Source organism: Epinephelus lanceolatus, chromosome 3 (genome assembly GCF_041903045.1).
Source record: "Epinephelus lanceolatus isolate andai-2023 chromosome 3, ASM4190304v1, whole genome shotgun sequence".
Taxonomy (NCBI): Eukaryota; Metazoa; Chordata; class Actinopteri; order Perciformes; family Serranidae; genus Epinephelus; species Epinephelus lanceolatus.
In genome coordinates, this window is record NC_135736.1 from 18,777,751 (window position 1) to 18,795,244 (window position 17,494).

The 17,494-nt window shown below is 41.2% G+C and overlaps 1 protein-coding gene across 4 annotated transcripts in view; it reads right to left on the bottom strand.

Annotated features, from left to right (window-relative positions):
- Positions 1-17,494, bottom strand: part of LOC117254742 (complement C3-like) — a 64,240-nt gene that overhangs the window by 23,862 nt on the left and 22,884 nt on the right. The window contains exons 23-43 of one of the 4 annotated variants that reach the window (XM_078166639.1): positions 16,600-16,657; positions 14,594-14,683; positions 14,285-14,488; positions 13,982-14,057; positions 13,676-13,835; positions 13,418-13,513; positions 11,298-11,448; positions 11,089-11,174; positions 9,183-9,260; positions 8,924-9,079; positions 8,717-8,779; positions 8,470-8,551; positions 8,310-8,358; positions 7,666-7,756; positions 6,695-6,784; positions 6,494-6,608; positions 6,193-6,282; positions 4,599-4,691; positions 4,415-4,498; positions 2,533-2,677; positions 1,946-2,228 (exon numbers count right to left, since the gene is read on the bottom strand). In XM_078166639.1, the coding sequence (XP_078022765.1) occupies positions 2,087-2,228; positions 2,533-2,677; positions 4,415-4,498; positions 4,599-4,691; positions 6,193-6,282; positions 6,494-6,608; positions 6,695-6,784; positions 7,666-7,756; positions 8,310-8,358; positions 8,470-8,551; positions 8,717-8,779; positions 8,924-9,079; positions 9,183-9,260; positions 11,089-11,174; positions 11,298-11,448; positions 13,418-13,513; positions 13,676-13,835; positions 13,982-14,057; positions 14,285-14,488; positions 14,594-14,683; positions 16,600-16,657 (2,199 nt within the window). In that variant the 3' untranslated portion in view covers positions 1,946-2,086. Of the gene's footprint in view, positions 1-1,945; positions 2,229-2,532; positions 2,678-4,414; positions 4,499-4,598; positions 4,692-6,192; positions 6,283-6,493; positions 6,609-6,694; positions 6,785-7,665; positions 7,757-8,309; positions 8,359-8,469; positions 8,552-8,716; positions 8,780-8,923; positions 9,080-9,182; positions 9,261-11,088; positions 11,175-11,297; positions 11,449-13,417; positions 13,514-13,675; positions 13,836-13,981; positions 14,058-14,284; positions 14,489-14,593; positions 14,684-16,593; positions 16,658-17,494 lie in introns of those variants that run through there. The other 3 variants (XM_078166637.1, XM_078166638.1, XM_078166635.1) reach the window with 3 other exon arrangements.

Here is a 17,494-nt window from a genome sequence, read left to right on the forward strand (position 1 = left end):
TAGAAGTAGGGGAACACTTTGGGCCTCTGAGAGAGCAGTGGGGGAACACTTTTTTAAGCGGCACCCGAGCCGCCTCACTGCACGACTCCGAATGGAATGGTTGTGACATCTAGTGTTGTCACTGTACCAAAATTGGGACCCACTGTACGATACCAGTGAAAGTATCACGGTTCTGAGTAGTATCAGGATACCATAGCGAAAATGAGGCAGATGTGCCTTTTGTCATTCATAAAAAGATAAATCACTTTTCTATAATACATCAGTGATATTTCAATGGAATAAATTACTTATTGACTCATTCGTACTTCAAAAACAGCATAAATAAGTGATTAACATAGGGGGGATCAAAATAAAATAAAAAGATAAAATAAAAATCAACCAGCCGCCCTCCTCCCCTGACAAGTAAAGAACAGTCCCTAAAGTGCGGTGAGGTTTGTGGACCGTTACCTGCCACAGAGAGAAATGTGAACGGCTCGTTTCTCCTCTGACACGCCACATACAGTGTGCCGCCACAGCTCGGTTGTCCAGGTACTACTGGGCAGTCATGACACCAATGAAAGAGGAAATTACTGGACCTGGAGTCGGACTTCTCTGTCGCCGGTAAGCCATTATGTTGTGGCGTGGAGCTCACGGGATTTGCGTGGAATGCATGGATACTCACCCTTGGCTTCTTTGTCTCCAAATCTTTAGTCCATAAATTAGTCTACTCCACTGTGTAGGTATGTTACCACCAGACACCTGTGCCTGCTGCAGCGGAGTTGTCCTTTCCTTACGTCATAGATTAATTGGGGCAGTCGCGATCGGACAGCCTTATTGGCTACAAAGATGCAGATGAAAGGTTTGAATATTAATTCAAATTGTGGGCGTAGTCAGTAGCGACTTATGATTTTAAAAGTAGCGAAGTAGATTATATGGTGTAAATTGTACTCAAATATGAGTAAAATTACTCACTTGAAAAAAATACTCATGAGTAGTTTCTAAGTCTGCCCCGGTATCTGTCACCTTTTTCACTCTCCATTAGTTTCCTAAAGTTTGTTATTCATCAGTAGGACCGCACAGTACACACATCACGTTAAGCTTAAAATGCATTGTAATTTGTTCAAGCTTGCATTAACGTTAGCCGCTTTGCTGTAGCTAACGTTAACGAACAAGTTACTATGTGCCTTGTGTACTCTACTGTCTTAATTGATATTCCATGCATTTGGTGTTGTATGATTTTACAGTCAGGTGGAGAGAGGCAGGGAGTGCTGTGAGAGCGAAGGCATTTCGCTCAATGAGGAAAAATGAGCCCCCTTACAATGTTTGGGAAATCGGTGGAAAGATAAGTTTTTGTCGCTTTCTCGCCGTTGGTACGAGTTGCACTGGGGTACACAGCAGTAAGACATAACTGCCTCCCTCTCAAAACACTACTATTTTCAATGCAGTAAACAGTGGGCGGGGCAAACCTCCCACCTCTTGATTTTTTTAAAATCCAACATGGCGGTGGCGTGAAATCAGTCTAAAGAGCGACACTGCTGGCGTTTCAAACCTACTAGCATTGTTGTGTTGATAGGACTGCAACCTTCATGTTAGGAGCCAAACAACTCAGGGACTTCTCGGAGTCGGAGCTGTTTCCTGATTCCTGTTTAAGACTCACTGATAAGTCTGTGTGTTGTATCTTAAACATGCTGTGAAAAGCTGTGTTTATGTCTCCAATGTAAGGACTGTGAGGTAAAAAGGTCCTTCAACGTATTCAACTTAACTATTGACATTTTTGATCATCTTGTTGGTGATCCAAAATTCGGCAAGTAGGCAATTTGTCTTTTTTTTTTTATTCTGTTTCTGATACTACTGCACAGTGTAACTTTTAGACATGTAGGTGCTTATGGTGTAATTTATCTCATAAAGTAAAGTACTGACCCTTTGTCCTCTTCCCACTTACTTACAGTACACTTTTGACCCAGTATAGGTTCTCTGTAAGTATTTTATTGATACTCCGTATGTACTACATGTTAACACTGTCATTTTCAAACTCTAATCTTAAGCATTACAGAATAATGCCAAATGAAAACAATTTGAACAGAACATTTTATTTCCTTCAGCTTCACTACTGCTGACATCCATCTCGTGTGTACTTCTGGGCCATCTCCAATATGCCTGCACAGGTAGGCTTGTATACAGCGGTTTTACACTCTGCATCTGTGGGCCAGTACTCAATCCAGTTTCTCTCACTCAGCACGTACTGATACCTAGAGAAAGTGAAAGAAACACTGGGTTTTCATGTAAACAGCTCTCTCTAACTGCAGGAATAATGAAAAAGGAATGACAGGAAGAATAATGGCAAGTACAAAGTCAAAAAATAAATAAATAGATAAATAATAATTACTCACAAACAACACTACGAAAACTGATAAAGATAAGCATGATTTGCATGCGAGTATGTACTTTGGCAACACAAAGCACAGACACCACAGACAGGTAAAATGTTTTAAATACTGACAATATTACAGATGGAACAAACACACCACACATGCGCAGACGCAAAGAACTTACAATTGTCTCCGTTGGTCTGTGTAAATATCTTTGGATGCACCCATGATAAGGTAGGTTTTGCCTTTGTTCAGACCTAAAGTCTTTCTGCAGTGCCGATAACTGAGGAATGTGCGCTGTTTATTCAGAGGGCCTACGTCATCATTTCCTGTGGTTAAAACAAAGAACAGAGAGAACATACTTAACAGAAAACTATGGTTTATTACATCCACCAAAGAGGTCATGCTTTTGGTTCAGTATGTTTCTTTGTTTGTTTGTCTGCAGGATTAGGGAAAAGTGCTGGCCTGATTTTCATGAAACTTAGTAAAGGGGTGTAGCATGGGTCAAAGAAGAAACCGTCAAATTATTTTGCCCTTTTCTTTAACTTGAAATATACGACATTGATAGTCTTGATTGCCTGCACTTGGCTATCTCAGACATCACAAGCAAACATAGAGGTTGCTGGGCCAAAATAGCGGCAGAGCTATGGTGCTAATGGTTACGTCTCCAGTCTGATCTCTAGAGCACAGCTGATATATTTGTGTGGCTTGTTTACATGATGAAACAGACGTGAATAATGGATTTAGTGTGGACAGACAGCTCTGATTTTATGTGATATGACGTGATATTTGGATGCTCATTGACTGTCAGGACAGAGTGTCATTATGTTCCACTCAAGAGGGGTTGCTGAGTCAAGTGTGACTAGATAGTAGTGGTTCCGGTCCAGTGTTTGGCTTGATATCAAACCAGTTTGAAAAATGTTACACCAGTTGATCAGCTAGATGGTAGGGACATGGAATTGGGGGGACTAACGTGCATATGCTGCCCACCGGCTACCGAAACTAAGGACAGGGAAGTTTGGATTACGTATGCATCGTCAACATTTTGGTATAGGGCATATGGCCTTGGAGGAGGTCTGCACTCTCTGAGGGCTCTTCTAGTTTAAAACTAGCAATACCCCTGTGTTCAGCAGATTTCGGGCTCAGATCACAGCTTTTATTTTGGTGAGTACGATCATAACTGATAGAAGTGATGATCAGAGCAACATGTAATAAACTACATTTTTCCTTTAAACATATTAGATGCCTAACAACAAGCACAGCTTTGAAACATTACTTTTGAATTCTCACATACTCCCAGTATAATTGTGGCTGGAAGCAGCTCTGGGGAGATCTGAAGTGAACGTCAAAATCAGAAAGGGATTGAAATGTATCGGTGAAGATTCTCAGTCATCCAGGTCATGGTAATCGTAAGTGTTGTATCGTAGGCAACTGGACTTGCTTGCGTTTCTTGAAGACGTTTCGCCTCTCATTCAAGAAACTTCTTCAGTTCTAAGTGACTGGTACAAAGTTGCAGGCTGTAAACCCTGTGTGGGTGGGAACCCTTGCAGAGTTGTAGGGGTCACGTGAGCTCTTAGTTTCAGAGTCATGAAGGTCACAATGTGAGCCGTTGACCCACCTGGCCACCATGTGAGTCGTTTGGGTCAGGTGGGACCTGGGGTGAATGGGTGTGAAGTTGTCTGGGGAGGGATCCCAAGACTACATTGTAGGTGGGGGATAAGTAGTGTCGTAAGCCAACCCCTCTGTTTAACGATGGTCGTTCCAGCTTGACGTAGATGGCTTCTTTTACTCCTCCTTCAAACCATCTTTCCTCCCTGGCCAAGATGTGCACATTGTTGTCCTCAAAGGAGTGTCCCTTCTCTGACTCTGCAAAGGTTCCCACCCACACAGGGTTCATAGCCTGCAACTTCGTACCAGTCATTTAGAACTGAAGACGCTTCTTGGATGAGAGGCGAAACATCTTCAAGAAACGCAAGCAAGTCCAGTTGCCTACGATATAGCACTTATGAGTGAAATGTGGTATCTCACCTTTGAGGTACTTTACGTTCAAAGATGGAAATACCCACCTTCTTTGATGACTTCCAGTACCAGCACTGTGTAAATGTCCGTGGACAAGCCATCTATAAAATCTTCCACTCTCACTTTGTACACTGAGGAAAGACAAATTGCAGGTTGTTAGCTCACTGGCTCCATTGCTTACTTATTCTTGTAATTTCTCAGTCACGCACAAAAACATATAGAAACTCTTACCAAAATCTATATTACTGCTCACTTTAGTCTCACAGCTCTTAGCTGTGCGCTCCACATTGCTGACGTTGCCCTTCTTCAGTACACCACAGTTCTCTGGAAATAAACAGTAGACACAAAGTAAATACTGATGTTGCGCACTGTAAAGCCACAATTACGCACGGCAGATCCGCTGGTTCCATTTGTGCAACCAGCATCACACTATTGTAAAATAACTGTTCCTCCGGTTGCTTATGTACACATCAAACGTTGTTTTTGTGAATCATTCTTCGCAGTTTCTTCTACACATCAACAGGTATGTTGGAGACAGACACGTTAAAAAAAGTTCATACAGCTCCAAGAAAAATTGTGAATCACTTAAAACTTATTGCTCCACTTAAACTCCCACAGGATCCTCTGTTGTTGCCAGTGTTGCACCTGGTGTTTCTATCCTAAACACTGGGTACTGGGCTAACGGCTGCATGTGTCATCTTTTTCTAAAGAAGGCTGGCCAAAATGTCAGCTGGAGCTCCACATTGAATAGTGAATATGAATATGATAAGCCACGCTTGTCATATCATAATGTATTCTTTCTAATCCCACCCCGAGCCCAAGTGTGCCACAGGTGTGCCAAGGGAGTCTGGCCTAAAGAAAATGCACCTAAAGTGCATTTGGCACGCTCGTGACACACGTAACTGTGATCTCGATGTGGATGGAGCCTGTGGTAACCTCTTGTGCACACAAGAGGACACCATTTTACCACTTTATTGCCGTAACACCTGAAAATGGGGGAATATAAATTCTGGTTGTCTCTCATGCTCTGGCTCTAGTGCTTCAAACAAGGTCTAACACTAAGTTCTCTATTATCACGCTGTGATCTTGAGAAAACAAATGTTGTTTTCTTATGATAAATGATCTTGTTGTCGAGAGAAATCAGCCTTTTGTTTCCTCGGTAGGGCAGAGTGTAGTTTGACCATTGTCTGGCATATTTGGATGTAATTTTTACTCTGTGACATTGTGGAGGCTTTGTAGCATTATTATCAAGTATTCTTTTGTGTATTGATACTTATTCTTGATTTAAACATACCCCTGTAGATTCATTTTTGTTATGTACGTCCAGGATTTGGATGTGTGTTTTTTGAGAGATTGCAAGTTAACAATAAGAATTCAAGCATTTATTCTCAATTTACCTATGAAATGGTAACAAAACTGTTTGCGTGATGAAGGTCTAGTCTCTGAAATGTTGCAGCAGCATTAAAATTATTTTTGCAAGTTAGACAGTGTGCGGGAGTCTTTTCTACAAATTTTCTCAAATATCGACACAAATGAATCTATCAATATGAGAAAACAAGCTTTATCTTGATAAAATGAAATAACTAATTTGATCTCGAGATAACGTCGCTGGAGAAATAACAGCAAGCACGGCCGTTCTCAGCTTCCATAAAATACACAACTAACGGCCTGATTAAATAAGATATGTGTTTGTATGAGTTGATGGGTGAGTGCAGCTCTATCTAAGTCACAATTTAAGAATATTCATGAGTTATTCAGTCAAGATTTGAGATGTACAATTATGCATATACAGCCTCAGTCTTTAGTTAGACATCGTCTTGTTTACCTTCTGCACATGTGCATTCATCATTTCTACAGATGCGCAGTAGCTCACCACCTCTCCTCTCTGGATGGTAGAACTTCACACAATGTGTTTCTGCAGTGGGAAAGAAAATAAGATAAATACTTGCAGGATATTCTGGGCTCACAGCAGGATTGTATATCTGGAGAATGTGAAAACACACCCTTAACCACTGTGCTATATACACTGATATCTACTGGCAGCAAATAATAATCCTTTAACCTGGTCCGCATTTGTTTGTGGGTCAGAGGCAGAGCATATATTTCTGGGTGTCTTTGAGACTCACGGTTACTGTTTTCATGGTTAAACTCATAGACAGACACAGCAGCTGGTTGTAAGACTCCCACTTTCATCTTCTGATGAATCCTAAAAATGATCTCTTCTGGTCTTGTGTGAGAAACCTGTGGACAAATGTGAGGTAGAGATCAAAAAAGAAAGAACAAAGCAGACAGAAATAGTATAGAGGCAGGAAACAGTCATGTCTTACCTTGTCCAGGTAGATTATGAGTGAGCTTCTTTCTGACTGGGCGGGGTTTACCGAATACTTTGCAATGGTGCGGGCACGTCCTTTGGCTAACTACAAACACACACATATATATGTGTATATACACCGATCAGCCAAAACATTAAAACCACTGACAGATGAAGTGACTAACATTGATCATCTCGTCATAATGCAATGCTCTGCTGAGAAATCTTGGGTTCTGGTATTCATGTGGATGCCACTTGACTGGCACCATCCAACCAAACACCGTTGCAGACCAAGTATACCCCCCTTATGGTAATGTAACTCTCAGATAGCAGTGCCCCCCACCAGCAGGACAATGCACCATGCCAAAAACGGCTTAGGAGGTGTCCAAGGATATGACAAAGAGCTCATGGCGTCAACCTGGCATTCAAATTAGCCAGATCCCAATCTGATCGAGCATCCGTAGGAAGTGCAGGCACACCACCTCGCAACCCACTTGACTCAAAGGATCCGCCAGACACCACGGCACACCCTCAGAGGTCCTGTGTCCATCTCTCAACAGGTCAGAGCCAAATCCAATCCAAGGTAGATCAGGAGTACCTCAGATTGGGATCTGGGAAATTTGGAAGCCCAGTTGATGCCTTGAGCTCTTTGTGACATTTCTCCTTTTTGCTGCATGGCATGGCACATTGTCATGCTGGGGGGCCACTGCCATTGGGGAGTGCCATTGCTATGAGGGGGTGTACTTGGTTTGCAAAGGTGTTTGGGTGGGTGGTGTGTGTCAAATGGCAACCACATGAATTTCAGGACCAAAGGTTTTCATTAGAACATTGTAATGGGATGATCAATGTTATTTACTTAACCTGTCAGTGGTTTCAATGTTTTGGCTGATAAGTGTATATGTAAACTGTGCGTCCAAACATAACATTGTATCATTTTTTTGTTAACGACGAAGAGGGACCTTTTGTGTGTGTGTGTGTGTGTCTTACTAAGCTCAAATCATTGGTGTTAGGGGTGAAGCCAGTTAGCATGCCAATATCCAAGATTGTCATGGATGCATCGCGCTCCCTGTCTTTATACCTGTGCAGAAAATGGAGTGAATAGATAAAATAAGGAATGTATCGGTAGTAAAATATTATCAAATATTATAATACATAACTGTTATAAAGCTATATAGCTATAAACTGTGACAAAACAATATTTTTTGAGAAAATTGAACTTGGTGGTGAAAATTAACTGCTTTTTCTAAAGATAATACTTTAAATCTGGACAAGAACTTGACAAGAAATTTAACATGATAACTGCTGTGCAAGATTGTGTGATACAATCAACAGCTTCAGACCAGCTGCCAAATGGTTTGGAATCTATGGATGTTCAATTGAGTTTAAAGTGAGTCAGACAAATTCAAAAAAATACGTGACCATGATATCTGCAACATTTCTATTTTTTGAAAACATGAGAAATGAAAGCAAAAAAAAGTTGCTATACTGGGAAGGGATAATGAGAAAATCAGGGACATGGGGCTACTAAAAACAATAGCAACACCGAAAAGACGATAATGGAAATAAATTGAAAATCAGAAATAGCCATTTAAATCTAATGTTTATTTATATGATTTCTTTTATGTACTTACAAAACCGCTATTTTCAGCCTGTATATCTTCTCATCCTCGGCCATTTTCTCTGGAGGAACAAAAATTTGGATGAAAATTAATCTTTTCTCATAAAAAAAGGAGGCAGATGTCAATACAAAATAGATTAATGTGAGCAATGAGACAGAGGGCACCAAATTACCTGGAAGGAGCTGCACTGACAAGTTAAACCTCTGACAGTCACTCTCCTTTTCTTTCGGTAGAGCGTAATACAGCGACACCATCTGTTACACAGACATTAAATGCATTGTGATAATGTCAATAGGCTTACAGACTTAATAGTACTGTCCACGCGAGGTTATTTAAATGTCTTTGTTCTTATCTAAAAAGGACACATCAATAATCAACAGATGATGAAACTCAGAACTAAATTAGTGTTTTTTATGTACCGTTAGCACTGCTTCTCCTGTGCCTGTGGCAGTCACTTTCACATTCCGGTTTATTTCATTGATCTGGGGGAATTTCAATGTGCAACACACGCACACACACACACACACACACACACACACACACACACGTATAAGCAGGAGAAACATACCGAAAACTTCATGGATGATGATGTTAATGAAACATTGTGTGTTTGTGTGTGTTCTGACTTTAGATGTTCTGGTGCCGTAATGGTTTTCCCTGTTGAGGTTGTACTTGATAGGCCTAGACCTGCCCGGCAACAAGATGTCCACATTCAGGTCATACTCTGGTTCTTTAGCACTGGCCCAGTACTCTGCTACAGCCTGGTACACGAGTATAGTAGCCTAGAGAGTGTGGGAGAGAAGGAAAATGAAGTAGTTTGATCCCAGCAAAGAATTGAAACAGTGCGAAAAGATAGATAGATCGATAGCTGGAGGTCTGTGTTACCTGAGTTGATCCATAGCCTCCCTTCACTCTCCGCTGTTTGTTGAACCATCTCACAATAGGTATGGCTTCTTCGTAGGCCTTTATTAACAGAGGGGTTGGAGACAAAGGTTGTTATATAATAGAAATATCATTTTGATGGCTTATTGTTATACATCCATGTATATTTCCAAAGCATACCTTAGATTTCTGTACTTGTCTGTAATGTCTGCTTTCAACAAAAACGTATATCTTGTCTCTGTGATAGATTACTTTACTTAAACAAGAGGTACAACACATTCTCACTCCGACCTCGTCACATATTGACATTTGGTCATGGACTTTCTATGTCCACATACGACGTGCAAGGTACCCTGGGTGTGTTGGTTGTTGACGTTCTGGGACTCTGTGTCTAGTTCTGCCTGTTACATGCATTGTATTCTTTCAAAATACACTTCAGTTTTCAAAGGAAATTTAACGCTTACATACAGTCTCTTTCAAAATAAACATACATTGGTACAACATCGTAAGTTTGGTGGAAGGGGGCTCTGGCTTTAGAAACTTACAGGATGCAAACACCAATCTCTAGGCTGAAAGTCGGTGTTTGTTGGACCTAGGGCTGGGCAGTATGACCTAAAATTTATATCACGGTATAAATCGAATCCCTTCACGGTAACGGTATATATTGCGGTATAAATTTAAGTGTAAAAGTTGTAATAGAAGTGTTTCTGAATGGGTTTTGTAGTCCCTTAGCAAAGCTAAATTGATAAAAAAAACAACAACAACAAAAGCAAAGATATAATGTATTTTTTAGAGCATTTATTGTGCAGAATGCAGATCTCAAAACTCAAAATTAAAACCCAGTACTCTATGGTGAAAAAAGGCCCCTGGGATATATATCAAAAGGTAATTTCCTTCTTTTAGCAAAATCCTAAATGATTGAGTTGTGTTTTTTCCACCTGGACCTTTATGCTCTGCCATTTCTCCTCTAATCATCACGCTGTATCCTGTGACAGGCTGCTATGATACCACAACTATCACACATTCACATATGGAGTTTTTTGTGGAGCCCCTAGCGTCACATAGGTTTACATTATCAAAGGTTTATGACAAACTCTCTTGACGAAAACCAACTCCCGTGTACGCACGGCGAGAGAGGAGAGGGAGAGACGCTGTGCTGCTGCCAGAGGAGACACTGAATGAGTTCCCTCTGAGCGGTAAGTCGCTAAAAGAGTCTGAGAAGTCCGGGGCTGTTCATAAGACATTAACTCCAGCAACACATGTTGCACGTGCTACGCTAAATCACAGACGTGAACCAGCTCCTCTTGCTCCGCTGTCTCTGTGCTCGCAGCCATTTTCACACTGAGGCAGGTGCAATGACGTCATTGACGATAGGACGGTAGAGCGCAAATCTCTACCGTGGACCAAATTTATATCATTTCTACCGTCTACCGCATATACCGTGCAGCCCTAGTTGGACCCATCCACTGCTCCTCCCGCCTGCCCCAGTCGGACCTTCACCGCCTAAGCTTTCATCCTTGTCCTACAGCATTTCCCCCTGATGCCACCAGGTGCCTTTAAACTATAATGGCAACCAGCCGCATATCGTGCCGACATTAAAGGACACCCTTTTTTTGGTGGTTTCTGATGCCACAAGTCACTGCCCAAGCGCCAGATTTCGATGACTTTGGAGTAAGACTTGGCTCAGTTGTGAGTCTCTACAATGGGATTTTATTCTTTACTACCTAGCAAGAAATATGCCTTTGGTTATCCATATAGAAGCAACTATGATGTCAGCAGTGTTGTCAGAGCTCAGAGGCTTTGCAGCTACCAACCTTCTACCCTGTAGTGTGGTACCATAAAAGATAACTCCACTGAATCATTTTGTAGCATGATGTTCCATTGATACAGATAAGTAGGACATGCTCACCTTGGCCTTGACCAGAGCCAGAAGAGCGTAAGCTGTGGCCTCTAATGTGTAAACACGTCCCCTAGGTGTCGGCCAGTGGGACAAATCTAAGGAAATCACAGACATGTAAATGCATTACTATTCTATACTTCTGACAAGCCAAGATATGTTCTACTGTTACTTTAACAATGCTATTACACTACATGTATGTGTATATTGCATAAAGAAACCTGGGGAAGCAAACTTCAAGAGGATCTCCTGGTTCAGTTTGTTTTCATTGGCCAGGGCATATGATGTTATGGCAACAGCATATGGGTTGATTAAGCTGGGCAGACGCTTCTCCAGATAGGCTGCTGCTTTTTCTATACTGTCTTGCAGATCCTGAGCAGAAGGAAAAAACAAAGAAAGTAAGGAAAAGGAGAATAATGGGAGAACATATAAATTGTAGAGATTCCTGAATCTGACAAGCTTAATCCTTGTGGGTCCTCAGGTGGTCCAAGAGGCCAATCCTAGATCCGCATATCAAGGGGGTGTGAGATAGAGGTTTTTGTGTGGTTTGGGCATTTTTTATTATGTTTTTTTCTTTCGGAGGCCATTCTTGACTTCTGCAACACGGTGGAGGTTATAGTTTTCATTTGTCCTCCTGGGGTATGGTGACCTGTCTAAGCTGGGAGAAGAGAAATTGCTTTGGCAGCTGAGAGTAGGGAATGTGGATCATGAGTTGGTGTGTGACAGAAGCAGCAACGGTGGGGTAGACTGGCCTCCTTGGGGACTCTGAAGTTAGTGCATCTACCCTGCCAGCTGATGTTGAGAATTCTCCTAAAGCACTTCTGCTAGTGAGCTTCTAGAGCCTTCAGTTGTCTGCTCACGTGATCCATGTTACTGAATTTGTTCAGTAGGGTGGGCAGCACTATCAACTTTAAGACCAGAAATTTGGTTTTGGCCTCGAGATTGTTGTTCTCCAAAACCCTTCTTCTCAGCCATGTGATAAATTTCCTCATCAATGCTGTACAGAAAATAAGGGCCATGTAGGGTGGTTGGTTTTGGTCTTTGATACTTTTCTTGGAGCTGGTTAGTGCCCTTGCAGTCTGCTGGTTGTTGGATCTCTAGGACCTTCTTTGTTCTCTACTGGTTCTTCAGTTCCCTAACCTGCCCTTTGAGCGACTGCTTTTGTATTGAGCGCTCTTTTATTTGTGTATTTCTGCCATGTGACAAAGGCTTGCTGGCATTGATGAGGTTTTGGTTGGTTGGTTGGTTGGTTGGTTTTGGTTTGGTTTTGGCTTTGTGTCCACGATGCTTCTGAAGCCATTCAAAATGACAAACTTAAGCATACTGCAGTGTGTCTCAGTGTCTTCAGGACACTACTTGGGCAGTTCCTTACTGAGTACAGTCTGAGACTTTTGTCAACAGATGGTGTCATCTGGCCATTTTTTCTGTACCCCTCTTTTCTGTTGGAGACAAATGGACATGACGGAGTGGATGAGGTAATGGTCAGACCAGCAGCCATTTGCCTGCTCATTGCTCAGATGTTCAGTACCTCATTGGGATCATTTGCTGCGATGTGGAAAAGTCAATGGGGTGCCAGACGTTAGAGCAAACTGGTGGTCCACCATTGTAGTTGTTGTTTCTAGCGCATCCTCATTACAAAGCAACAGTGGACATGCGTAAACTCAGGAGATGACATCAACGTGTCCCAAATGCTCTGTTTTCCATGTCCACACAGATACACAGTAACCAGAGTTTTGAAAAACTGCACCTTAGAAGGTGTTTTAAAAAATCTCTGTTTTAGAGACCCAAAACTCTGTTTGTGTGTGAATGAGAGTTATGCCAAGATGTTGAGGCAAATATGTTTGTAAAAATATCTGTATGTAGACACTTAGTCGTGTCATATCCTTACTACATTCCAACATTTTACCATGAGGACGGATGCGATTCAGCCCTTTCCACTGAAAACACAACACTAAAATATGAATCAAGCTTTCACCAGATCAATCAAAATGCCCTGGGAAGGACCAGTCATGGGGTTAGGGGGCAATGGACAAATGCTATATTTACTGTGGTCTATTTAAAGATAGTGTTGCTGCTAATAGGTCCCACTTAGTCTTTATATGCTTATTTGTATATTATGTGCACTTAAACTATTACACATGTTGATTCAGTGCTACGTAAAATGGCAACATGTTACAATTACGATGGCCCCAAACCAATTCCTGTTTAGGACCCCCAGAAGCCTAGGGTCGGTTTGGCTGCCCTTTTTTGTACCTGCAACGCCATATGAGCCATAACCTCCTTAGTTACAGTTACCATTGGGGTGTAGGGTTGGTAAACTGTACACAGATGAGATACTCACATTAACAGTGGCTGTACATAGTATGCGTGACTCCTGCACGGCAATGAGGCAGAAGGCTGTCATGGAGGCATCTGAGTCTACACCACGCACATCCCCCTATGCACACACACAAACACAAGCATATTATTACCATCATCAGCATTAAAATTCTGTTTATTCATCGATGACAGCCGGTGACATGTAATGGTTTTCCTTTTGATTTGGTCTTTTGTTTAGAATCATGTTGAAGTCTGCTGTTAATAATAACAGTGCACCTACGATCATGGTTTCATGAGACACCACTGCAACTTCTCTAAACAAGCCACCAGGTTGCTGCGCGTTGTGAATCAGAAACTCAACAGCATCACAGATATGTTCCTTTTGCACTGCCACCAGATTGTTGGCAATGGAAAACACCTTGGCAACATAAGCTGTCAGCCTTAGAGAGGAAAGGAGAGAAGAAGGTGTGATAGTTTAGTTTCATTTATTTGTACATGAAAAACATCGCTTCTCACATAGTCAAAATCTAGGTTAAAGGAGGGTGTGCCATCATTTATGTATGAGTTCATGCATGCCAGGCCTCACCATGCGCTGCTTTTGTGATCAGGAAAAGCAGCAAAGGACCCATCATTTTTACGATTGTTAATCTGATTGTTGTAACCTAGATAAAATAAATACACAACTCTTTTACTGACAGCTTTTCAACTCTGCACAGAATCTCCTCCATTGGAAGCCAGTTTGAGCAGTTAGGTGGTTTATACTGCTGTCTACCAAATGTCTTTTTTAATACCACCTCTGCCAAAGTTAGTGAGCTTCTTTTCTTACACACAAGGGCTTTAAACAGAATTTCAGGTATCTGTGCTAAGGAATGCATTCGTTTGAGCCCACCGGTGCTGATGTGTTGGAGGGCTTCAGTACGTCTCTCAATGTATGCAGGTTCCCACTGGTTGGTTTTGTCCAAATATGTGATTGCAATGACAGGTAGGGTCAAGTGGATCATGTTTTCCTCTCCACAGCCTGAGGGCTGATAGATCAGGCTTTCCATTGATCTCCAATTAATGTCGTTCGTCAGATCAATTACTTTCTTTTTTCCTGCGAACATTTCCAAAACAAGTGAGGTCATAATTTGCCACCATGAACAAAGAAGAAGTAATACTGCAGTCACTTTATCACATGCTATGCCATAAGATATGTTACCTGTCACTGAGATCTGTGTGGTAGAAGGTGTGTTTGGAACAAACTCTGTCTTAGGAATCTCACTGTTGAGAACTTCTTGTTGTGTACCATCTAAAAGGCAGAAAGTATTTACATGTTTTGGGATTCATTCACAAATAATAACAGATATAGTAACTTGGGAATGGAATGGGGATGCATAGTTAAAGGCCATTAACTACGAAGAGATCAGAATAATTATGTATTAAACAAGTAAAACTAATGGCCCAGGTTCTAGGGGTGGGGGAAATTTCCGATTCTTAGATGCATCGCGATTCGGACGTGGACGAATCTGAATCGATTCACAAACGTCCAAATTTCGATTATTTAAATCTGTTAATTAGAGTAATACAGAAGGTTCTAAATAATGCGGAACTAAGAAACGCGGTACGTGTCATCTCCGGGACACTTTGGGATGCGCAACTGGAGCAGACACGCCAACACGCGCACAGAGGAAAACAAACATGGCTGACCGCCACCCACCTCGCCATGAGAGCTGAACAGCTTCTTCTAATTTAAAAGCAGATGTGTGGAAATACTTCGGCTTCTACAACGTTGACAGCGGAAGCGAACTGGACAAGAGCCACGTTATATGTAAGCTGTGTCGTGCTAAAATAAAATATTTTGGCAACACAACAAACATGAGAAGCCATGTAACTCGATTCCACCTGATGGAGGAGTCAGGGAGACAGTAGGCTGTTGTTGCTGCGGCAACTAGTGGCGCTACCAACCAGAGAACAATCGAGGAAGCAATTAGAAAGCTGCCACCCTCATCGGAAAAGGCAAAGCGAATTACGAAGGCCATCGCGGCATTTATTGCCAAGGATTTGCGTCCTTATTCTGTCGTGGAAAATCAGGGATTTCGAGCACTGCTGCATACACTGGAGCCCAGACACACCATCCCATCCCGACGCTATTTCACCGACACTCTACCATCAAACCAAAACAGAAGTCATGGCCTCACTGTTGAAGGCAGGCAGGTGGGAACGCAGTTACATGTGATGTGTGGACGTCTGTCGCCACCGAATCATTTGTTACTCTAACTGTGCATTTTATCTTGTGATTTAAGATACTTGTTGTTACCTTTGGTTCCATACAACGAAGTTGTAACTTTCCAGTTTGCACGCATTTCCATTTATATGTTTAATAAAATATAATGGAAATGAATTCAACTCTTTCTTATTACAAATGCACTGTTTTTAAAAATTGCAAGTGTTGAATGCTTATTCAGTGAGACAAAAAGAAATGTGTGTTGTGAAAAAGTGCGTCAATATACATAAATTAAAGATGCATCAATAATCGTTTTATAATCGAATCATAGCCCCTGAATCGTAATCGTAATCGAATCGTGAGGTGCCCAAAGATTCCCACCCCTACCAGGTTCTGTACATCAGTAGCTTTGTAACCTTGTATCATAGGGCACATTTGTCTCGATAATTTATAGTCCTCCTTGGAGAAAACAATTAAAGACCACTGGTCACAGAAACATAAACACAAGAAACACAAAGGAGCTCACAAAAACATATATCTCTTGTATTATTGCTGCAGTCAACAGAGGGCAGTGATCTGTATCTGAGATAGTTTGCATACCATCTGGTAAAAACATGTCAGTAGTTCTGTGAACGGTGAGCCCTTCATGATTTTTAGAGGGCTGTGCTGTGCAGATCCACAGACACGGTCAGATGACACAGATGTGCGCACATACATGTGCAGATGTGTGTCCACACTGATCATACAAACTGTATGCACATGTTGACGTGTAAACAGACACTCAATGTTGTGTACGTAAAACTGCATATACGCATTTGTTGTTAACCTGCTGTCCACTATCGACCCAGCTATAGATTAATATTTTAATGATGAATTGCTGTTTTACAATTTCTGGTAATATTACTATGTAATTCATGGCCAGTAAATTAAAATGTAAAAAAAATATGTTATTAAATTATTACGTATTTTTACATATTGTTAGCTTGTAAACTCACCTGCACCTTTTTTCACAGGATCCAGAGTTAGAATCTGGGGAGATTTTACCAATAATCCTTCGGGCTGAAAAACACAACAGGACAAAAATCAGAAATCACAACTTCACTATTTTTTCAAGTATACTTTTTAAACTTGTGTATAACAGAATAGGTAGTGGGAATTCTTTGGGATCTTATGATTGGATCTGATTATAGCTCTTCAGTCAATTCAATTCCGTTCCTTTTACTGTCACTGTGAATAAATACAACGAAATTCAATGCACATAATAAAACAGAACTCATTATAAAAGTAATAAATAAATAATACAGGAGGGGATAAGATATCATTCATTCATACTCTAAACACACGCACGCACGCACGCACGCATGCACGCACGCACGCACACACAAACACACACACATACACACATACGCACACACCAACAGTGCCAAAATATGTTGTGAACATGAGTAAGTTAAAATTATTGCACATACAGCAAATAAATGAATAAAGATATTGCACACGATGAAAGTATAAATATTAAATACTAGTCCTCAGATTCAGATTCAGATTCAGAATACTTTATTAATCCCGGGGGGAAATTGTTTTTGTTCCAATGCTGTAGAAATACAGCATGAATGGAAACAAGAGATAAAGATGAAGATATAAATAAGATACTAAAATAGACAATAAACAAAATAGTAAAGTAGACAATCTGAAATATATACAATATACAATGAAATGGTTGTAGCATTATAAATGAAATAAGAATGAGTAATTATATTGTGTGTTTTGTTTTATAAATAGCCAAATGAGTCCGATCATCAGAGGGAGGAGTTGTACAGTTTAATGGCCACAGATAAGAATGACTTCCTGTGGCGCTCAGTGGTGCATTTAGGAGCAATCAGTCTCTGGCTGAAG